Here is a 24,179-nt window from a genome sequence, read left to right on the forward strand (position 1 = left end):
GATTTTGTTTTTAATGGTGTGTGGATTTTAAAAGGAAGCTTTTGCTTAAATGCAAATAAGATATTAGGTTACTAATGATGGGAGAGGTGCTGGTTAAGTAGCTGGAAGCTAACCTGATAAATACACTCAATAATGAGGATTCTTCTGGAAAATGCTGAGCCCTGTGGCTATGATCCAGCAAAGTGCTGACAGCAGTGGTAGTACTCGCATGCTTAAAGTTAAGCATTTTCCCAAAGCACTTTGATGGATCAGAGCTGGAGTCCTTATCACCTTGCTAGGAGTGAATTTATAATAAGAGTCTTATGAGTCAATAGCATTTATTCTTAGGCTTCACAACTAAACCACTAATGGAATGTAGGGAAATTACAGTGTTTCCAAGATGTAAAGGAATCTGCCTCTGGTTTTAACCACAAACTGTTCCCCAGCCTTAGTATCTTTATTTCCAGAGGCCCTGGAAAATACAAAAACAGGCATTAACAATGCCCTGTGGATCTGTGCCCTATAGGAACGTTCCTTTGTGCTTCCCTTCCATCATCTGACAGCCCTTTGCCTCAGGTACACCTCAGCCCTAGGGCAACTGCCTCCTAGGTACAGCAGAGAGCCCTTCTCCCTCAGCCCAGGCAAACTGTGGTGCCCCAATGTCTCACTCTCCCTTCCCAGGATCAGGACAAACTATAGCCCAACAGGAACTGCCTGTGAAGAATTCGGGGCTAATGCTGTGTTAAGTACAAATGAATGTACGCTAGCCCTGGCAATTGAAAATGATTTTCCCAAACTGAATTATAGCCATGGCCTGTTTTGCCAGGCCAATTTTTTAAGTTTTCATTTTTATAAATTTATGAAGGGAATTTTGTACCATCATGCCCGTAACTATGGCTGTGGAGTGCCTGCAAGATACAAGTGAGTATTTGCAAGCATTCTGGTTTCAAGGGCAAAAAATTACCTTGATTGATGTTAGGAAGCATGTTGCCCTTAATAGCTTTTGTTATAGACAGTCCTTAAAATTCTTATGCACCGATGTTACTGTTAAGGCACTGAACCTGTTTGTTGAGTGAACAAGCTGGAGGTAACACTTCCCCTTCCTCAAGATGAGTGTGTTCAGTATTTTACAGTTGTCTGTGATAAGCCATCTTGAAAATCACGAAGGAATTGAAAATACTAGACTAAAGAGCATTTCTCATCAACTGAAGTGCTAGGATATTTCTCATTTCTCTACATCTCAACAGTGGGCGTTTCCAACGGTTACTGTGGTAGTTAGCTCATGCTACCTCGAGATAAACTACTGCTAATGCCATTATCCTTATTTACAGCTTTTAAGATTGCTGGGGTGTGTTCCTGTCACCTGCAATTTTCTCTTGTGATATCTGGTCATGTTTTCCTAAAGGACTGTGCCTGCAAGTTATGTGTTTAAGAGTACATGTCTAGCCTCCATGATAGCCAGGAGCTGAAAGGATGTATGTGTAAATCTGTAAATAGAAAGCAAATGGCAAGAATCCAATTTATTTTTTAAAATCATATGCTTTTAAATGTCTTGCCCAGCATTATGCAGTGTTTGAAGATGGCAGTGATATAGATGATAAATTCCATTTATTCTGGCACTGTTGTATATATCAGGAGGTTTGTGGACATGAGGAATGACAAAGTAGTCTTGCCCTAAAGGCTCTATAGTTTAGTGCCCAGATCCTGTGATATCTTTAGGCTCTGCTAGTAATCCTGTCATGATTGCAACATATAATAGCTATTTTATGGTGTAGTTTCATTACACTAAGTTTTTTAGAAGTTATTTAGTTATTTTAGAAGAAAGCAGTGATTTATGGAAACGTTTGTGCAGTCAGCAAGAGGGCAAGTAGAAAGGTGTACCGGAGGTGAGACGTTGCTATACCTGCCCAGGTTGCCTTCTCAAAGGTAGAGGCTTCAGTGAGCCTTAGCAATATTTTGCTAAGACAAAATATTTTGTGAATGGCAAAGCTTGTGTTGGCTGCATCTACTGTCCTTCAAGGAGTATGTGTTGAGCCCCACTTTCTTACAATTAACACCATATTTTGATTAAGAGGAAAAGACTGCATAGAAACACTTTAAAGTTATGCATTTATTATTTTTGTAACTTATGCATCAGTAATAAGTAATCAGTTTTAATAAAAAAAATTATATTTTAAAGATACGTTTTTATAGCGCAAGTTAATACAATGAGGATTTGAGCAGCGGTTTTGAACATGCCGTAATACTGCTCTCATGCTATTTGTTCTTTGAATACCATTTTATAGGAATGGCTAAATATCATGGGGTGTTCATCAAAAGATTTGCAACAAGAAGCAATCGGTCCTTGTGGGTGGATCAGCTGATGTTAGCTAGTCACTGTTAAACAGAAGATGCTTGGTTTCCTCTGATTTTTCTCTTTGCTGTTTCTCTGCATGGAACCTCCTCCAGGAGATGCTCAGAGAAAAGATGGCCTTGAATTAGGTGGGTTTAGCATGCATGCACCCCCCTCCTTCCCTCAAGCTGTGCTAGGGCAGTGGAATTACAGCAAAAACAGGGTGTTAGGGCACAGTAAATCTTGTACTCTTAGACCACATTGGTGCTTTGCAGTCCCATTCTCAACCCAGCTATATCTCCTGAGCAGTTGCATAGATCAGAAGTAAGAGATTAATTATCTCTGTGCTAAAGCAAATTGCATGCATATTACTTTTGTTATCTCTCCAATTGAGTATGAATTGCAGATTTTTTTTTTCTGTTTTATATCTTCCAACCATAAGCACTTCTCTGCAGTGGGTCTGCTAGTAGTTATAATAAAAGCAGTGGTTAGTTAGCACTACAGGTTAATAGTGCCCACAAACCTACAGCATCCCTCCTCCTCTCTTTGCCTTTAGCAAAGGTACTTTTCTGCTGTCTTAGGTCCAAGAATTGTAAGTCTAGAGAGAAACTCTGAGGAAAGCTTTATCAAAGAAAGAACAGGCTTTCCAAGAGAATTAGGCAGCAATTTGAGTTTCACATTGCACAAATGCAATCCTGTGTCCAGCTGGGAGGCAGCATGATCTGGGAACACCTTGTCTCTCTGACCAGCTTGGATGTCAAGTCATTTTGTGCTGTTGAGTTCAGGGTGCTGCATTTAATCTTTTAGAGACTAAGGTGGGAACCACCTAAGATCAGCCCTTTTTATGTGAGATAAATCTTGTTGCCTGGGTTAGCCATGAACTCATGTTACAAAAATGGGGCCCTGCCTTTTGTCAGGGCCACGGAGTGCTTGAATTGGATTCTTCTCTCCTGTGTGACCTCTTCATTTCAAGGCACACATCAAAATATCTCAGATTTTGAAGGCATTCAAAATGGAGGTGGGTAACAGAGACTGTAAATAGGTCTAAGACCTGGCTTTTACCTGAAATGTTCATCTTGGGAGGTAGAAGATGTGAAGAAACACTATATATTCATTACTAAGGAAATCTGAAGATTGTGTTCACTCAAGAGATACCTTGAAAAATCATTTGAAAGATGATTCCCATATATGAACCATATATGATATGTTTTAGGATTTGTTAAGGTGTTTGGATTTAATCCTGCAGCTGAAATTTACCCCCTTGCTCTGTTTAGGGCCTATGCACCACTGAAAACCCGTGTAAGATCTGAGGTAGAATTGAAAGGACCTTTTATTCCCTGGACTCAGTTTTCAGAACTTCTTAAAGGCGCAGGCAAATTGGGGTCCGACCTCTTTGCCTAACTAGCCAGGTGTGGTTTGCAACCACTTGTCTTCAAGAGAGAAAGAGCTTTGCAACTCTTTATCAGACAAACTGGGGGACACTTTGGGATTTTAATAGCTGCGGCACAAAAGTCAAGTTATGAATTAAACGGTAAGTTATGGCACAGGTATATCTGCAGTAGAAGTACTCTTAGGGGAGCCGTTGAGTGTTGAGCTTTTAGAAAAGTATATTTTTTTATACAGACATGCAAAGAGGTAATACTGTGAAGTCTTTTTATTTTCCGCATCAAAACAATCTTCCTGTTTTAACTAATGTATCTATCTTGTTAAAAATCAATCTACTTCTTGAAGCCACCTGCAATTTCACAGGCCTTTAGTGTGACTCAGTTAGTGATGCAGATCATCCTCCAGTCTCTGAAGTCACCAAAGGCCTGAGAAGAAGAATCCAGTAATGTCATTAATTAGAAACTGAGTAGAAAATTGTGCTATACAGTGCTTTCAAAGTGGAACCAGAATTACTTGGTTTGTTACTCTTCTGGTACAAGTTTCATTTTCTTCACAGTAAAGGAAATTGCGAATGTGAAAAACACATGAAAATCCATAGCATAGATTCCTATAAAAGTTGATACTGTTTCTATAAACATCTGTGTCATAGATGTTTACTCTAGGACAGAGATGGTAGCAGCAGGGTCTTCCTCTTTGATGCTTTAGTTATCTTGAGAAAATGATCTGAATCCCAGATACCTGGAGAGCTAAAAGGAGGAGAAGTGTCAACCCCTTTGCCTGTGTAAATCAGCATCTGTTCCTGGGCTACTCTGGGTTGCATTAAGTGGGGATCTGCCATGGCAGACGTAGAACTTCATTGAAGGTTCTGCACTGGTGGCTTAGTTTTTGTACTAAGGGTGATGGTAACTAGTATTTTTTTTTTTTTTAATCACAATTGGAGAACTTCACTGGCTGTGAGGCTGAGATGGGAGCCATTAGCTATTGTTTCTGCCAGAGTGAAAAATGTCAAGACAAAAGTAATTGAGTGGGAGAGAGCATTAGATAGACCATGAGATGTAGAAACTGGATTATTTGTTTTATGTTGGTGCAGCGGTCATTCACAAGATAACATTAGTTTCTCTTAAAATATAATTGACATTTTATTCCACTAAGCATCGTTGTATGTTAAACATTAGTGGGACACAGCAGAGTATGTTCTAAATTCTAGGTTTGTTGCCTAGATGGCCAATTCACTGCTAATGTCATTATGAAAGATTGCAGAGGAAGAATGTCCTAGAAGTCCTCATGAAATCATCTCCTATAGTTATTCAGATGTGACTAATGATGCATCTTCTGCAGAAACTTTAATTTATTTATTTTGTATGTCCCCTTCTTCTTCTTAAGAAACAGAACAGGAAAAAGTAGAGTAGTTTTTCTGTGCTTTTATTTTCTTTCTGATTAATTTTCATCTCAGGAAAGCAGAAATGTACATTAGCAATTTCACACATTGTTACATCTTCTGTTTGCTTTCATCACACGCATGGCTGTTTCCATGAATGGCAAACAAACATAAAGGATGTAATATTCCCTTTTGATTTTGAGTGTCTTGCTGAGAAATTAATACACCTGTGTAGATTACTTGGAAAGACATGTGAACAATTCATGATGTACGTCCTCCCTTTGTAGTGACAAGGCAGAGATTTGAACGAGGCTTCAGCCTACTTACATAGGAAATATGGGACATCACACTTTTACGTGAATTTATTTTTTTTACATGTTGTACTCCAAACGGAAGTGCTCTGTGTCTTGGCTTCTTTCTGTTAAGAGGATGCTGCCCTTGCAGAAGCAGTGACCTCTGAAAAGCAAGTCTTGAGTAATCCTTTTATTTTCCTGAGATCATATTGCACAGTGTCCAGTTGCAGGCTTTTAAGATGGAATGATTGCAGAGTCTGTTTGCTTGCCTGGATTGGATTACATTTTGTTTGACAAAGAAAACTCTAAAATACTTATACCTTCCTTCCTCCAGTTCAGAGCATTGTAATCTCTGTGCATTGAGAATGCAGAGTGGTTGCAGTATCATCACAGAACCGCTGGGATTTATTGAATTTACTTAATTGGCCTTTATCTCACGGTTACACTTTAACGCTTCTTTTGAAGGAGATTCAAAAAGGATACAGTTACTCCTTTTCTAATTTACTTTTTGAGAGTAGGGTTACTAATTTTCTTATCTTCCCTCCCTTTCCCGGTAGAGCAGATCGTTTTGCAGAGCCTCAATTGAACACGTTGGAGACTTGCATGGTGAAAGCTTTAAGTCCATGTAGCTGTTAACTAGCCAAGGTTTTTACACACTGCTTTTTAGAAAGGATGCTCTATTTTAAGGGAGTAGGGAGTTCAATGGGCACTTTTGGATGGTTGCTGATGTATTTTGTGTTCTACCATGCTGATCCACATGAAGGAGAGCTAAACTGCCCTGAACTTCCCAAGAAGAGATTTTTGCAGTAGAGTTTAGGAGCACTTGCATCATTCTTTTGCTTTTAAAGCAATTGTGAGCTTCAGTCCTATAAACACTTCAGGAAACCTCAGTAAAGCAGATGAAGAGTCCATTATTTGGTCAGGCCATCTTGACACTGAAAAATGCATTGGTTTTACCCTCTTGAGAGGTGTTTGATGCTGAGGAGGGCTGAGGTCTCCCCTTGCTGCATTTCTCAAGTTTGCTTTTGCCAATTGGAATTTTAAAAGTTGTAATACTCAGCTCTGACTTTCTCCATACTGCCACACCTACGCTGCCAGATGTGCAAGCCTGGGATAGGCATTGCAGGGATTTGAGGGCATTGGAGAACAGTCCCAGGGAGCATGGGTACCTTTTTCTGAGTGTCTCCATTCCCTATATATAGCTTCCAAGTGGTTTGTGATAAGAATTGATCAGTATCATTTATTTTACTAGGGCTGTAGAATCACCGCCACCCTACAGTGAGACTTGTTTTCCAATGCCTCTGAAAACCACGTGGCTGTCTTTGTATTGCAAGGGAAGTTCATCCTATTTTAACTGAATTCCCTACTCACTATGTCTTCTCTGACAAATCCGACCATACACATGTGCATGGACCATGTATCTCATATGCACAACCCAACTTGCTGTGCCCAAGCATGCACAACACATTTAGGCACCTGAATTAATTAATGGAAAATCATATATCAGATTAGCATTTTGAACTGAGGTTGTTATTGCCTTTGCATGGCCCAGAAAATTGTGGAGAACATCAGCCAAGGGTAAGGTGATTTTTGCTGATGAAAAATTGTTACTGATCACTGTGCAGTGCCTACATAAGTAACATGATCATCATTCAAATCAAGGTGGTTGTTACTTGCTCAATGGAGCAGTTGTGAGCATGGTGGTGGATGCACAGCTAAAAAGAGCAAGCGTTTTCTGTGCGGCTTGATGCCAACTCTCCAGCGGAAAACAATATGGAAATGGCAAACACCTTTCAGGATCCTCTGAGAGCTAAGTAGGGAAGAGATTAGTAAACAATAGTGAGAAAAACTGGGGCTGAAAAGTGACTGAGATGCAGGAGCCTGCTTTAAAGGAGAAGGCTTGCTGCTAGCCTTCAGTTCAGGGATAATTATCTGGAGATCTTTCCTCACTCTTTTGGCCGAAGATCAGACCTGACAAAATTAATTTGTTTCTTGTCTTTATTTTACTTAATGGGTTGGTTTTTTTTAGTATTATGATAATTAGCTGTCCATGCATATATGAGAAGCCTTTTTTTTTTTCACAGTTCCAAATACATTTTGGAAGGTGTGGTTATTTGGTGCTGCTCTCTGCACTCAATTCCACATATAGGCACAAAGCTCTTTGCTGTGCATCTCCTCAGCCCCCTATAATCACTGCAAAGAGCTAGCCTGTCCAGAAGGCGAATTGAAAGCCTTTGGCCACACCTGGGCTCATTTTTCCTCTGAAGAAGCTGCTCTTGGCCTTGTAAATTAGAGACTATGAATTTCTCTGGTCCCCTTTTATTTTCACTCTGCCTTGTTTCCTAATCTCTGGCATGAAATACCTGGGGTGTTAAGTTGCATTGCCCACAGCAACTTCATTTAGGGAGCTGGCAGGGATGGTAAAAACCACAACTTGAAAAGTCTTTACAGGTATTGGACTGAAAACAAACAAGCCTGTTTCTGGTGCACATGTGTGCTGCAAAGGGCAGATAACCTTTTAGGGCTGCTTTTTAATATAAGCAAAGCTGGTATAGCTGCTTTCAGGCTGCGGCTTCCTCAAACATGCTGGGAACTTTGAACTGTGATTGCCACTAAAAATTTTTACAGTTGCCATTTGCAAGGAATTAACATCACTATATGAGCTGTAACACCCAGTGATATTTATGGAAAGCAGATAAATTGCAAAGGTTGTAATGGCCTTGTTCCTTGTTTCTAGAAGAAGGGGAATGAAAGATGCCTAGGCTTTAACTAATCCACAAGCCAAAGAATAAATAGTTAAGGATCCCACATAACCTGAGGTCTTCTAAAAAATACATACCTTCAAAGCAACTGAAAGAAAGCAATATGTAAGCAATACATAATTCTGATAATGTACTCCCTGACACATTTGAAAAGGCAAAGTGTGGGGCTGATGTGTCTGCAAAGTGCTTGAAAATACAAGGTTGATGTGTAAGCTGCTAATGGGAGGTTCATGTTGTTACTTTGCTTGGGTTGTGATGCTGGTCAGATCCTCAGCTGCTGAAAATCTGTGCAAGTCCATTTGTTAAAAATGGGCAGATACCACCAAGGTGAAAACACCCTGCTGCAGTAGCTAAGGATCACCTTGCATTTGAGGATGCACTGACGAGTTTGACTTTGGCAGGGGCAGACTGTCTTACTAATTATGGGTTTTGTCTGTTCTGTTTTTCTCCTGTCTTGCAGCACCTTCTCCAGTCAGTAGTGTGAAAAAAGGGAAGATAACTAAAAATAGCATCTCCCTTTCCTGGCAGGAGCCAGATCGACCCAACGGCATCATCCTGGAATATGAAATCAAATATTTTGAAAAGGTGTGACGGACTGATTGCTGAGCATCCCAAGTATCTTCTCTTTCTATCCTCTTCTTTTAGTTATAATTATTTGAGTCATGGAAGGGAATGGAGTCATTTTATGCATAAATCAATGTCAGATTGATTTTGCAGTACATCATTAGGAAGACTTGAAATGAGGGTGTTGTTTTCCATTAGTGCGCCGCTTCTCTTGAACAAATACATTAAATCTGCATGTCAGATTCCTCTCTGGCCTTATCACATTAAGATAGAGCCTGCTCGCTTGTTAAAAATAGGAGGGGTTGAGGACTGAGCATCTGTCTCCTCCTGGAAACATCAGGCTATCCCTTGCCTTTGGTATTTCAATTTCTCACTTGATTTTGTGTCCATGGTGTAAGGAGAGGAGAAAGGTTTTGTGGAGAGATTGTATCTGCTCTGATGTGAAGAAAGGCATCCTAGCTTACAATCTTGCCTTGGTTTTCCAGCTCTTGCTCTCTGTCTAATGGAAAATACTCTCTCTTCCTACAAAACTTGCCTCTCCTAGTCTTCGTTTCAAATGGTAACTTGTTCTTTTCCTGCAAAATAATTTCAGTTTAAGTGAAAATGGTATTAAGTGCACTTCATCTAAATAGCATCTTTTGAGTCACATGCAGCCTTATTTCTCTGGAAATCTTAGATTTCCAAAAATCAAGTTTGCAAGACTGGACCAAATTGCAGTTTCTCGCCTTAACTGGGATTGTAGGGTGTGCTTTTATCTTCTGAAACAGCCAGGCTTTCTACATAAAAACAAGAGAAAAATAATGTACATGAAGCAAGAATTAGTGTATGCTATTGCTGCAAACAGTCCATTACTGGTTTTTTACTAACTTGTTTGAACAACTGCTGCAGTGTATTGAATCCTTACCATGGAGGGGCCTGGGAAGATTAGCTTCTAGAAACTTTGATAATAAGCAGATAATGAAAGAGAAAGAAAAAATCCGTGTATTTGTTCATTTTACTTAGTTTTCAAAAAAAAAAAAAAACCTAATGGGGAGGGGAAATCTTAAAACATTGCATTTGTTGTTCAGCATTACTTTCAAATAGCTTCAGTAAATAGTTCTTCAAGTGCAGGTCCTTCATAGGGAGGTAGCTACAGCCAAGCTCATGCTCATTCTTTCTTTCTTTCAGGCTGATAGCAAAGCTTGGTGTTTTCCATAGGAAAGCTCAAGTGTTTAAATAGTTGCAGAAGTCAACAGTGTGTTGAAAACCTAACTGGGCTGACATGCAAACAAAAAACCTAACTAATATTAGTTTATTTCTTCTTAACCAGTCACTGAGCTAGATTTGGCTGTCATCCTTAATCGTTCTTGTTTGTTGCTACTGTTGTTTATGTTCACTTGGTTTTCAGCCCCTTATAAGGGTAAATTTGCAGTGTTGATTTCTGAGGTATAAGAATTATCTATATTAAATGTTTTGGAAAACTTTAGTTTTGTCAGATCACATTCCTTAAGAGAAACTGCTCCTTAACAACTGAAGGAAAAAAAAAAAATGCGTGCATATATATGCACACACATATTTCTCCAAAACAGTCTTGTGTAGCTTGAGAAAATTTATAATCCTGCAGCTGGAGATTCACAGGGCCTTATCCAGGCATATTACTGTCTATGGAAAGTTGCCCAATAAATAAAAAAGAAAAATCAGTTCAGATCCTCAGAGCTATGCAGGAGTCTTTGAAGGGAACTATGAAGAACACCTGTTTACTTCATAATAATTTGGATTTGAAAGGGTATGATGAATGAAAAACAGGTTTCCAAGTTTTTAGACCTTTCTTTATGAGCTCTTGTCTCAATTATGTATTAAAATAAATAATTCTAAAAGTAATTACCAAGCATTTGAGCAAAATTTTAATCAAATAACTAAAACTTTTTTGCATTCGAAACTGTTGTAAATGATTTGTTTTGGTAAATTTTCATCTTCTAAGTTTGTTGCTGCAGAAGAACAACACAAAATTAGTTATTTTCCTGCAGTTTTGGTTTATTATTCCCTTTGCAAGGTATACTACGTAGTTCTAGAAATGCCAACATAAAGTTATAGCATGTATAATATATTATTCTCTCTTAGGCCTAATTGCTTCACTGGGAAGTCAGTTTTGTATGAATTAAAATCCCTTCCTAGGGCACTGAGAATTTCTTCCTCTTCCTTGTATGTTGGGATTCATCTTTGTAGGATGAACCTTTCCGTTGCCTTGGGCCATGTGCATCCTGAGCAATGGAAAGCCGCTCATACTGCAGATGCCAGTTTGGTTCCCATATTGTCATTTATGACTGGGAAGTCCCTCCACCCTATTTCACATCTCTAAAGTCATTGATTATAAAAGAGAAGATCAAATATAATATGTTGTACTGCAGAAAGGGCCTGCAGGGAACGGAGGTGGGCTTATTAGGAACAGATCCTCAAAATGCTTATTTTAGTCACCTTTTGTTAACATTGCTGGGGGTGGGTGAGGGTATTAAGAATCTGTCTTCTTTGAGAGCCACTATCTGTGTGTTTGACCTTTGTGTTCTTTGTGGGGGGCTGGGAAAAGGACCAGGAGACGAGTTACACCATCATCAAGTCCAAAGAGACGACGATTATGGCAGATGGCTTGAAACCAGGCTCAGCGTACGTCTTCCAGATCCGAGCCCGGACAGCTGCCGGCTATGGTGGCTTCAGCCGAAGATTTGAGTTTGAAACCAGCCCAGTGTGTAAGTCCTTTTAATTACTGTCAGCCAATGTCTCTGGAACAGTTACCAGAAATGAGTCAGGGAATCAATACCTTTGCAGAGAGCTCTTCCTTGTTCTGGCCTCATCCCTTGACTTTGGAAATATCAGGCACATCAAGACTGTGCACTAGGCAGGCTAATTCAGCTGTCCTTGCTTCCTTGACTCAAGTGGTGAGGTGGGGGATGAAGTCAGGAGGTCTTCAGACTCCAGAAATTCATAGTTGTTCATGCTTAGAAAAATCCTGTATTTATGAGAGCTGACAAAAGAGGGGACAAGCGTTCTCCCCTCAGGAGGGAAAGACGGGATGAGACCCGCTCCTCTGCACCTCTTAATGGCCATCTGCAGAGGATGCTGAGTTCTCTTAAATATCTGTATCCAGGGAGAAACCCTGAAATGGTGCCTCTCTGCAAGGGGAAGATTTGAACCAGCTTTAGCGTTTTTTGGTGGAAGTTCCTGTCAACTTGAAGGATTGTTTCTGTTGACTGCCAATGCCACAGCCTCAGTGAAAGGAATTTGACTTATATTCAGAAATAGGAAAAATGTGCACTGCAGGTGCAGGACTTTTGCTGGGCCTGTTACAAATTTCTGGGGTTTGAAACTACTATTTATTTATTTATTCTAATTAATCTCTTTGTCCAGGTCTGGATTCTGGAGTAGATTATGTGGCAGGGTGAAATCCCGAGGCATACAGAGGCTTAGCTTCGCTTTCCCCTGTGTTCAGGCACAACTGTAGAGAAATTTGTTTTGTCCCAATGGCCAAATTTTTGCAGAAATGTAAAATATAATTTTCCTCCCTCAGAAAGTATGTCCTATCTATTTCAGTTTATACAACGGTCACTTATTAATTTTTTGTACTGTTTGCATGGAAGAGAAATTTTGTGGTGAAAATACTGTTTTCATTTCTGTGGGAAAGAGCTTATTTATTTATATGTTTTCCTTGGAAATTTAAATTCATCAATTTGATTACTGTTATTCCAGTTCATTTAAAATTAATCATCTTTGAGAAGATGCCTTGTCGTCTTTTCAATGCATGCCACCTTTGAAGCCATAATAGATTTTAAAAGAATCATTATACATTTGCAGATGTATCTGTGGAGCCAATAATTGAACTAATACAGTGCAAATTGCATCATGATGCAAACATTAATGCAATAAGAATGGTCTATTTAATATATTTTTTATTATATTAACCATTAATCGTGCCCTATAAGTAGCAACAAAATCATATTATGCCAAAAATTATTCTATATTTATACTAAGGAAATTTTTTGTGCAGTTGGAAAGTTTCTAGTGTGGAGTCATTTGAGAAATAATGTTCCAGATTATTAATAAATAATACATGAAATATATGCACATTTGAACCATTCGGTACCTAAAAATAATGGCACTTCCATAAAGCCCATCATCTAAGTATTTATGTTAATCAGTTTCTTAGGGATGTCACATGGTAATATCCTTAAACAGTTTCAACCCTTTGAGTCATTTAATCACACTTGCACCCCAGTCTTTTTAGCATTTTAAAGGCAGAGAAGTAAGTACTTCTGTGATGCTAAGGAGGCGCCACGATAGTTGGAGGAATACCTACTGCATAGTCTCCCAGTTTGGGAGCTGAGAACCTGTTGGTCTTGAGCTCTGGCTGAATCAGGACGTAACCAGATGTTTAAATGCTTAGTGGAATTGAAACGCAACGTGAGCCTCAGTATCTTGCAAAACCCAGCTCCATTTGGCATTTAAAAACTTCTAAAGAGCAAAGTTTTTTTTTTTTTTCGAAGGCTCTGTATAAAGTCAGTACTAAAGCCAGGAGTGTTACCAGACACCCACTGCTTTCATGCATATCCTGGATAATCTGAAAGCAAGCACAGATCAAAATCTCACTGCTACATTGGAGTTCAGATCTGAACCTCTTGTTATAGCCAAGGCAGATTATTTTGATTAAAGCACAAATGAAAACCTTTCAGTGACTGCTGTGAGAATCAAAAGCAGCCTCCAGAACCGTTCGGGCCATGCAACAGTTTTTGTTTTCAATTCACAATGTTTCTGTAAAGTTCTTTTTAATACACTTGGAGGAAGTATGAGTGAGCAGCCTGAGAAATGCAGTGGGGAGGAACCATAATTTGTTTTGGGCTTTTCTCTTTCTTCCAAATTTTGTAGGGTTTTTTACATACTCCTGCCTGCTTGTGGAATTCTGCAAAGTGACGTAATGAAGCCAGGGCCGCATTTTTCAGCAGAAGTTCTTTATTTGGGTGGAAGCTGTTGCTGAGCATGTTCACTTGCCGCTGTCCTCCTTTCCAAATGCTACCGATCTCATCTAGCCTTGTTAAAACTAACCTTGCCAAAAGCTGGATTATGGCTGTATTGGTGAGCTAACCCAGCTGGTCAGCCGGGCAGGAGTGGGATCATGTCATCAAGTCAAGGAGGGATAATCTAAGGTCTTCCCAGCTTTAAATGGCAGCAATATCCCAGCTCAGCTTATAAAGTCAGGCTTTTTAGCCACCATAGATCACAGCGGGATTTATCTCATTTCCCCATGCCTCGAGCTGTGCAAAAAACCCACTAGTCACAGCTTAATGTTCTCCTTTAAATGTTTTTCTTTTTAATTATTTTGTCAAGAAAGCAATAAAACATCATCTTAAGAAGCTTCCATAAATTTGTGAGGCTAATAAAATCTCTGGATGATGGCAAGGTTTTGGAGCAGTTAACATTAAATATTTAATGTATCTCAGCCAGTCCTTCTGAAATCATTTACATTGCTGTAGCAGGTCCACACCGCTCACTGTTGAGCACTGGAGAGGTCCCATGTGAAGAGCTACTTGAAACCCATTGCAGATGAATGATTAATGCCATACCTTTTCTTCTTTCTTTTCTTTTAACAATTAATATGGGACTATATTCAGTTATTTTATAGGCTTCATAAAGTTAATCCTGTGCTAAGGACCCTTTTCTACTTCAATCATTTAGTTAAAGGCTTCTTCAGTCTGCAATCGATTCCCGCTGCTCACTGGGTGGATGAAGCTTCATCCAGGGCTGCACAAGAGTAGGAGCTATAATGAGGGTTTTTTCCCCACACAGCAGCAGAACCTAGGCCGGGATCCTGGTTTTGTGGGAAGGAAGCCAGATTTGTCCCCCAAGATGGTTAAATACATGCATATAAATAAGCTAGCAGTGGAGAGGGCTGGGTGAGGAGGCTTTGGTTTCTGCTTGAGCAACCACACATGCAAACCCCTGCACAAAGATGCTCCTTCCCTTGCAATACAAAGCAGATAAACAAGTTACAAGTGGTGTTAGCACTTCTATTTTACATGCTGCAGGATCTTACTGACCTGCTCTTATTTAATCTGTGGCAAAATCCAGTTGTTGAACGGCTTGCCTGGCTTTTCTGCTGGCATCTTTACCACAGGACTCCTCTCCTGCCTTTTATCAGGAGAGCACTTTGCAAGGCATAAGCTACGAGAGTTCTGTTTACCTTAGCTGATAAAAAGTCCAAACATGGTATATATCTTCCTGTTTAACAGAGGACACCTTCTGACCATGTGAACTCCACAAGGAGTTAGTTTTTGATTGTTTGTAGCTTCTTAAAGGGCAGGTAATGCTCTTTACCACAGACAACGATATTCCATAAATGTTCTCTCTGGAAATGGGAACCTCTTGGGTTTTCATCTTTTATCTCTGTGATTTCTAATGCAGCTAACCCAGGAGGACAAACCTGAGCTTGCAAACTCAAAGGCTGTGTTCTTCAACACTTTGGTTTCTGAGTTCAGCAATAAGATGAGATTCTGTTGGGTTTTTAGCTTGGTTTTGCATGTGGTTTTGGTTTCTTTCCACCTATTTCCTTTCCAAACTAGAAACAGACAGCAAAGGGCGGGGGGAACAAACTGTAAAAGAAAAAAAAACAACTTTAAAATTCACTGGCAGCCTCGCTAGACAGACTGTTGTGAGTGCTGACCATTATTTTAACCTTAATCTCCATTTTCTGTTTCTCATCTCAGCAGTAGCTGCATCCAGCGACCAGAGCCAGATTCCTATAATTGTTGTGTCTGTAACAGTGGGAGTCATTCTGCTGGCTGTTGTTATGGGTTTCCTTCTCAGTGGAAGGTAAGAGAAGAAGCTGTGTATTTATACTTCTCCAGCTTTTGTAACAACTTTTATCTGACCAGCTGATTAGCGTGATTTAGGCAAAAGCAGCATGTGAATGAAACTGTTGAGTGGTTGCACTGTAAAACAGCACGAGGGTGGGCTGATTGATCTGTTTGGACAGGCAGGAACGGCGAAAGCTCACTCACAGATGTAGTTCATTTCCCAATTATTTTCATCTCTGTGTAGACTGGCCCTCATTATTCAACTTGATTCTCAGAGGAGTTCTTTCACATGCCTTTAAAAATAAGCAGAACATGTTATTACAAGTAAGATATCCCAAAGCCCATATGTTTGCACTCAGAGCTTGCAATGGGCTTTGCTTACAGAGAAAAACTTGACTTCAGAAAAACACTTGAAAATAAAAAGAAGAAACCCAGCAAATGCTCAAACACCCCAGTTTTTGGTTAGGTCTAGACTTTGTTTTTCATTTGTAGGATGCTTACTTGCTCCTCACATGCTAGTAAATTATATGGAGAGCTCTCCCCATGGAGGAAGTCACTTGGCTTCAAACCATCAAATGATCCCATTGACTTCTCATGTGCTTAAACATAGGCAAGTGATGAAAGCCTGGACTGTACTGCCTTTTACCACTCTAATGGAAGTTAATGGAACTTGCTGGTGAACAAGAGATTGTGGTACTAGGGAAAAATCTGGCTCATATCAGGATAAGTTTGTACTGTGGCACTAGATTTGTGTAGCAGCCAGGACACGAGGTGGTTTTTTTTTTCATATACTAGTACATATAGTATATGTATTTTTCATATACTAATACATATATTATTACAGGTTTTTAATGGCAGTAATAAAATGATGCAACATTCTACATGCAAAGCAATGTGAGGCACATTTATTGATAAGGCTAAATTTATTTTCAGTGCAAAGTAAATCATCTATGCTGAAGTACCTGTCAGCCCACAGCTGCTTTCATGATATGGATCTGTCTTAAGCCCAGGTCTAGCAAGATGGCTGCAAATTACAGGATATTATGAGTGTTAAGAGTAGTTACAAGACACTTGCAGAGGAACTGCACTGTTCCTGAACATATTGGCTGAGGGTCTTGTTTCCCAAAGGAGATAGGGTATCAGTCTGCGAACACGATGTGGTGAAATCCAGCCAGGCTGAGCAGCTCTGTCCCCAGGCATAAGGCATCCATGGAAAGACACGGTAATTTCCTGACTTAAAAGGTAAGTGTGCTGCCAGACTCATCTCCGCTCAAGGTCAGATACTGACAGTCTCTTCCAGCTCAGCTGTTCGAGCTCCTGTCATCTGTTTTGAGTGACTTGTTGGGCTTAAAAATGGGGAGGTAAATGCGCATGTTTGCACGAGCAGCACGCAGCAGTGTGTGTATGGGTGAATGGCTACAGGACAGTCATGCCCGGAACTACCAGGAAGCTGTAGCCAAAAAGACTTGGCTCTGATCTCTATAGGCAGGAGTTCAAGGCTGCAGGGCTTGAGTAAAAACACCCGTCATACAGAATGGGAGGTTGTGGACCTCGACCTCCCACAGCTTGACTGTGTGCTTGTATCGACACAAACAGGAGAATGCGTGATTAGCCACAGAAAAGATACAGATGTAGCCTGGGACCTCTGCAATGAGGAGTCTTAGGGGGGTGGATCACAGGTAGAGGGATGTATATCCCTCTATGGCCATAAGGAATGTCAACTGTGTGGCAACTAGCAGCTCTTGCTCTTGCCACAGTTGCTGGGAAGTACTCGGGACCCCTTTGGGGAGGATGTGCCTTCGCAGATCTCCTTTTTGCTGCTACCCTCTATGGTCTGAGCAAGCTGTTGCAAAGCATAAGCCCATTTGTCAGTGATTCTCATTAGTTATGTCTTTCTGTCCTTTGCCCTAATGGTCTTTCCAGGATGTGCTTCCTCTTGGGACTTTATCTCTTTGTATGTTTATAAAAGCCCTTGTCTCCTTTGGTTAGACTTTTATTACCACCTCTGCCACTCCCTTAATCCTATTGTGTAGTCAATACATCTCTCTGTGGACCCCAGGAGAGCTTCAGTTTCCCAGGAGTTTCTCCATGGTGCCATGCTGGATGTATGAGAAGGAAGGGGCAGGCACAGGGACTTGAGCTCTTGCTCCATTTTTATCTTTTCAGCCCTTCCTCTAATGTGGGAAGAAACAATCCCTCAACTGAAGGTAGTAGAGAAGCCTCCAGTGCCAAGGCTTTGTCCATCTTTAGAGAACTGGCTTCAAAACTACAGTTTCTTGACTGCTTTGAGTTTCCATGGATTTTAAAGCCTATCTAATGCATTGAATAACCTGTGAGAACAGAAAAATGATCCCCAGAACCCCAGAGAGCTGACAGCCAATTTGAAATTGCACAAAGCCAAACAGAAAAGTTCCTTCTATTGGGAAGAAGCAAAAATGCCACTGAAATGTGTCAGTCATGCTGCTTTGTCCTGGGTATTACTTTGAGACAATTCATGGAGTGACTTTCCTGCTGTGACACTTTGGGGACAATAAATACATTCCAGGTCATGGGATAATCCCTCTCTGAAGCTGTTGACCTGTATCTGGAAGAATTCTTTCCCTTACTTACTTTTAGAAAAACAGACATTTTGAACTCCAGGAGTTGCTCCAGCTGGAATCATGACTGCTTTCCATACCAAGCAAGCTGTGTAAAGTCCAGGCTCTGCCTTTTCTGCTGATGTAGGAGAGCCGGTATGGCCCAGCAGCAAAGCTAAGGAGAAAAACCTCTTGCTCTGCAGCAGTGAGGGCATAGCCTGACCAGCTCCTGCAAGTGGGTTCCTCTTTGATAACACTGTGCTGCTCCCAGGCTTCCTGGGTGGCCCTGGGCACCTCAGAATTATCATATTTTTCCCTTGAATGCTGTATGGCACATCTGTGCTGGTCCTCCCAAATGCTGGACTGAAATGAGCAGGAGCTTGAGAGCAGTTCTGCAGTGAGAAGGGGATGTCTTCTGCTCTCAGCAGCTCAGAAGATAATTTCCCAGCTGTAGGACTCAGAAGTTAGATGGGCTCTGCAGGCTTTTTGTTTTTCAGTAGATCCCTGGAGGCAGATGTTTCCACACCTCTTCCCCTCTTGCTTTCAAGTATCTCTGCAGTTTTTCTCACTTCTTTTGAAAGAATGGCATTTCCCATTGGCAGCTGGCCCTAAACCAAAGATTGGCTGAGCATAGTCATGGTGGCATTTCCACATGCCAGCATCCATCTGTGGAAGTGCACTTTGTCTGAAGCTAGAGGTTCCTGGGAATTTGAAACTAAATGCACTTTGCCCTAAACAATTAAGCCGCCTTTCAGAGCTGACTTACTTGCAGATGCTCAGGAAAACTCTTCCTGTAAATAATGCGTCCTCTGAGCAAGGTCATATATGCCACCAAGCAAAATATTTGATCATTTTTTAAATTTATCCCACTCTTTACATCAAGGGCATATTAATAATATAACAATCAGGATTACAAATCAAAGAGATTCACTAAATCAGACCATTGTCGTCTCAGCCAAAAAAAAAAAAATAGAAATGGATTAAAAATCTATTATCAAACCAGCTACGAGCATTGAATTAAAGAATGTGGATATTGTTATCTTTTTTTGTTAGGTCTACATGTTCTTCTCAAAAGCACAGTGCATTTTATATGCAGAACAAGACTATAAATTTTGCTTTCTTAGCAATGCTTGAATTAGATGCTGCTTCTCATTGTTCTTCCTAATTGAAGTATATATTAATCTAAAATCATTATAGACTTTTGTTTTGCAGAGTGTTGAGCACTCAGTCACAAAGATCTTTGTGCTCTGTCTTTCAAGGAGCAATAAGGTGCCACAGTTGTGGTATCAGCCCCTTTCTTCTAGAAACTGAGGAAGGAAGCCAGACTTGCATCAGCCTGGAAAGGAGACCCATTGCTCCAGAGTGGTTCCCTTTTTTTGTCCTACAAACTGAGCCCTGTTTGCAAAACTGATGGGGTCTTCGAGTGGATGTTAAGTAACTGCTGGTCCCTCAGATCCCCCAAGCATTTGAGCTTTCTAGCACTAAACAAAATCATGGACTATTACAGAGTAAAATGGGGATGCTATTAGGTCAATGCTGCACATCTTTGCAAAAGCAGCTCAAAATAACTAAGAAGTGTACTATGCATCTGCATTTATAGCCAGCTACCCATTATGGATGACCTTTCCATCTCAAGTAATCTTCCATAGAACTGGAGGGAGCTTTTTATAGAACTTGAGAAAATAAACAGATTTGAAGCAACAAAAAATTGCCCCACACTCTCTGTCATATAGATATAGAAAATATCTTTCTGCCAAGGAACTAGCCTTTGAAAGACAAAGCAAAGACAAATTTTACCACCTGGGTACTGGCAATTAGAGGCTTCTACACCAGAGTATCCATCCTTGACCTCAGCTGATCTAGACTTTTAAATATCAACCCCTGTGGTGGCAGAGGGCTACTTTTTGGACATAAATATGTGCATCTTGGTAAAAAGTGACTTTCAGGAAGCAGAGAGGATGAAAAGATTGCGGTATATATTCTAGGTCCTGAGCCTGTGTTTGCAACCTTGTGTGATGTGGAAGGTCAAAATGGATGAATTTTTCCATGAACTCCCCCCCATCCTATTTTCCAAGATGTGTCATGGCTTAAAATAGTTTGCTTTTTTGATATTTCCGTAGGAAAGGGGAGACAGTTTGCAGATAACGTTTTTCATAGAGAGAATTTTTCCAGTATGAGTCACAATTTTTGTTAGTTGTGACTTTTTAAAGGGCTTTTATCTCTACATTCTTCCGTCTTCCTACAGGACATTGTCTCCCATGATTTATAGCCACTTTATGATGCCACCTACTGCCAAATATTCCCTGCAATTCACCTGACAAGAGGAGGGATTTTGTTGGAGAAGGTATTGCTCTGTCAAGTCAAAATTTCCATCCACTGAGAACAAGCAGGGTCTGGTCTTACTTTTGTTTTGGTCAATATTTTTACTACTTCCATCATGTTAACAGTCGCTTGGTTTTTTGGTGGTATGTTTTCCCAGAGATGACTAGCACTGGTATGTAGGATCCCTCTCTGAGAAAAAAAGCACTCCAGTGTACCCTTCTGCATAGGGTGATGCATTCCCAGGGCTGGTGTGGAAATCTGCTGCATGTAGTCCCTATCCCTAGCATCCTGCCTAGATTAGCTTGGCGGATTTGGCTGCCTCAACGCATTTTTTCCTTTTGATTCTATACACCTTTTGGCTTAGTACTTCTGTGCAAACACACCAGGCTCTGTGAGCCAGTCTGAGCTGCTACAGTTTTGAGGAGGCTTAGAAACCTGGGCTAATCTGCCTTTAGATGACTTTGGCCCAGACAGGAGGTGAGAGTTGACCAAATCTGTAATTAAGCTTCAAGCCCATGAGGCATTGCCCTTGGATGTGGCATTTCTGAGTTATTCTGGCAGCAACCAAGGAAATGGGGCAGGAGGGCAGTCATGAATGGATAAGCGGCTGGCATAAGCTATGTCTGGAAACGTGGGGGAGGGTGGCAGTCAGTGACGAAGGCTCCTCTCCTTCATTCAGATGATGTGTTTGATGGTACTGTGCAAGTCTCATTTCTGTTTTGAGAAGGGAACTGGGTTGCCCTTCAGGCTGAAAATGAAGACTGACTTAAGTGGCTGCAGCTTCAGCTTCAGTCTCCTGCTGAGCACTGGCAGTCATGCATGCATAGTGTTTTAAAGTAGGATTTTACTATCTTCTCTTGGCTGTGTAGTGGGTAGAGGTTGAAGAAAATCAGGTTGTCAACCCTCAGCACTTCTGAACATGTGGACGTTTCACCTTGCTTTGCATGCTAGAAATAGGAAGCATGACCTCTCTTGGAGGCACGCCACATTACAGCACTTGGCCTCTTACCTAGAAAAAAGGTTATCCATACTTTCTTATGATTTAGACATAGCAGAGTATAACGCCAGAGGTCTTTCTGAGTGCAGTTCATTTTCCTGTAAGCACTGCAGTCCTTCCCCATAGTGACTGGATAGGTATCGTCTCTTGGGTTTCTGCATTCTCAGTTATTCTTGAAGAGCACAAAGACATGCTTTAATATGTGAACTAGATATGTCTCTGCAGAAAGAGGAGATGACTCCTTAAACATTCAAATAGTTCTGGGCAAAGTAGAAATATGTTCCTAGCAGCTCACAGCTTGTAATTCTGTTCTGATGTTTGAAGCAAGCATGTTGACTCACAAGTTGCTAGGTGTAGTGCTGTCCTCCTGACCTGGAGATGCAGGAAGCAACCATTGCCATTGCTCAAGGCTATATGAAGAATTAGAAAAATCTTTCACCCACAAGTATTTCAGTCTCTAATTGCAAGCCTCCGAAGAACATCCCATTATAGCAGTGTATTAAAAGCAACAAACGCGGCTTTCATTTATCATGACTCTGAGTCTTCAACTTATAACTCTTAAAAGCCACAGCTATATATGACAGAACCTTTCTAAGATCTATCTAGCCACTAGAAATGTAGTTTAATTCCAAATGTTCTCTGGGTCATCTGCAGATTTGTGGTAAATTAATTACATTGATTGCAGGCACTGTTGTTGGGGCCCATCGTATATATACATTTCATTAACAAAGCATGTAGCCCAGTGTTTGAAATGATGCCAAGGGTGTTGATAAGTCCTCATAGCACAGTTTTATTAAAGTTTGTTCTCTGGAAGAGTTAGTTTGCAAACCACATAGGCATTGTGGGGGTCACCTTTGCTAGAACCAGAGAAGCATCAGCTTTGTGTGTCTGAGATAACTGAAAGCAGTAGAGCAGGTCTAGCCAAGAAGCAAGCAGTGCCAGCAGGCCACAGAGGTCCAGGAGGTGCCACTGTACCTCCAGGCTCCTCTATGTTGTCTCTGCCCATCTGCAGCCCTTTCCTTGAAGCCAGGGCTCAAAGCAGAAGTCACAACTTGTTTCAAGCCAGCTTGGCTTTTGGAGATGCTGCCACCTCAACGCCTCGTTCTCTCCCAGCAAAGGGGATTTAACGCTGCAGGTGTTTTCTCAATAACCTTCACTGCTATGTGGACATGCCATCTGTTAATGTGCAGCAGATTGGAGGGCCTCCTGATGACCTGCTGGAGCCAGAGACAGCCTCTATAAGCTCTCCTGTAGTCTGCTGGTTGATTGTGAAGCTAGACCAGACTTTGCAGATACAGCACTCAGTTCAACTCTTGACTGCTCCCCAATACAGGTCAGCTTGTTGGCTATAGATCTTAAAACCCCAGAGAGGTCTGGGCATTTTTATTGAGAAGTTACGTCTTATTCTGCCACAGCATTTGATCTCGTCTGAAAAGTGTTTGCTTTCAGTTCCTCGGTTTCGAGACCAAGAAAGCCCTGAGTGGATCAAGGAGATGGGGAAACTGCCCGTCCTAGAAGCCATCAGCACCCAAATGCAGCGGCCTTGAGTGCATGGTGGGGTTGCTGGAGTTTAACATTCAGTTTTATTTGCCTCAGGATTTTTATATTCTGAAGATTATCTGCTATCCTCTTAATATGAACAGTTATAAATCCCCCTTTTTCCTAAAGGTTGAGGCCAAACAGTCCTTTCACTTACCTATCCGAGTGCTTCTGGGACTGCCAAGTGAATTTTGTTGTCTGCTGATCCAATTTAGTTTGTTTCTGAGAGCTTTAGATTTCCCTTAATATTGCACCTTGGAGTATTTTGATCCTAAGTGCACAGCATTATGTGATGTGCATGCAGGAGTATAGCTGTATTGAGCACATTTTTCCTCTCTATAAAAGAGTAAGTGGGTTTGAACATCTCTGCATTCTGTGCAGGGAACTGATTTTTTCTCAGAGTAGCCCAGTCGCTGATGAGGTGCTCAAAGGGTTTTCTTTAAGAAAACAGGCAACACTTTTTATTTTAAGGAAATGGTTGCTTTTCAGGTAAATTGAACTGCTGTTTCAAAAAGCTTGACTTTGCATGTTGAGCAGCATGGGAAGGGTCTATTGGCAGCAGCTTTAAGAAAAATCCAAGGGTCTGGAAAGAGCCTCCTAGCTAAAATGTAAGCTGAGTTATTACAGCCACAGTGATCTTCTGGAGATGTACTGGTTCCCTGCACGCAAATTCTGCAAGGTTAAAGGCAGAAAATGGCAAAATTGACTCAAATATATAATGCTTAAGTTCCCTTTGTGTGCTTTTGGGGGTTTGAACCTCTGGTGTTTACTTTGATCTGTGGAGAGGTTTAGTGAAGCCTGAGCTGCTTCCATATTAGTATGACTGCAGAAGCTGGGGTATTATGAAAATAAAAAATATTGTCAATTATAGTCAAAAAAAAATATTGGCATCAGTGTTTAGAAAATGCTAGCTAGTTGTTTTGCTGATGCAAAAAGAGCTTAGAGAGACATTATTCACCAGTTCTAATTTAAATAAGCACATAATCCAGTATGCAGTTCTGTAAAACATTGCGAGCCTGAAGTTATTTTACATCATAATTTGAGTCAGTGTGGTTGCAGAATGTTAATTTTGTCTAAATAGTCTATTTTAATGTGACTAGGCATTAAAAGTTACACTTTATAAAAGTCTGATGGGCACAATTTTTTTTCAAGAATGACATGTTATGATGACTTGAGGAGAAATGATGAGTGAGATTTTCAGCTGACTTGAACTGGAGTATATCTGCACTGTTG

The 24,179-nt window shown here is 40.7% G+C and overlaps 1 protein-coding gene across 11 annotated transcripts in view; it reads left to right on the plus strand.

Annotated features, from left to right (window-relative positions):
* The window catches only part of EPHA5 (EPH receptor A5), a 194,566-nt gene that overhangs the window by 133,305 nt on the left and 37,082 nt on the right, over nt 1-24,179 (plus strand). For 6 of the 11 annotated variants that reach the window (XM_054064901.1, XM_054064905.1, XM_054064910.1 and 3 more), the window contains 3 exons: nt 8,591-8,715; nt 11,258-11,417; nt 15,423-15,528. In XM_054064901.1, the coding sequence (XP_053920876.1) occupies nt 8,591-8,715; nt 11,258-11,417; nt 15,423-15,528 (391 nt within the window). The remainder of the gene's footprint in view (nt 1-8,590; nt 8,716-11,257; nt 11,418-15,422; nt 15,529-24,179) is intronic. The other 5 variants (XM_054064902.1, XM_054064912.1, XM_054064906.1 and 2 more) reach the window with 1 other exon arrangement.

Source organism: Cuculus canorus, chromosome 4 (genome assembly GCF_017976375.1).
Source record: "Cuculus canorus isolate bCucCan1 chromosome 4, bCucCan1.pri, whole genome shotgun sequence".
Classification (NCBI taxonomy): domain Eukaryota; kingdom Metazoa; phylum Chordata; class Aves; order Cuculiformes; family Cuculidae; genus Cuculus; species Cuculus canorus.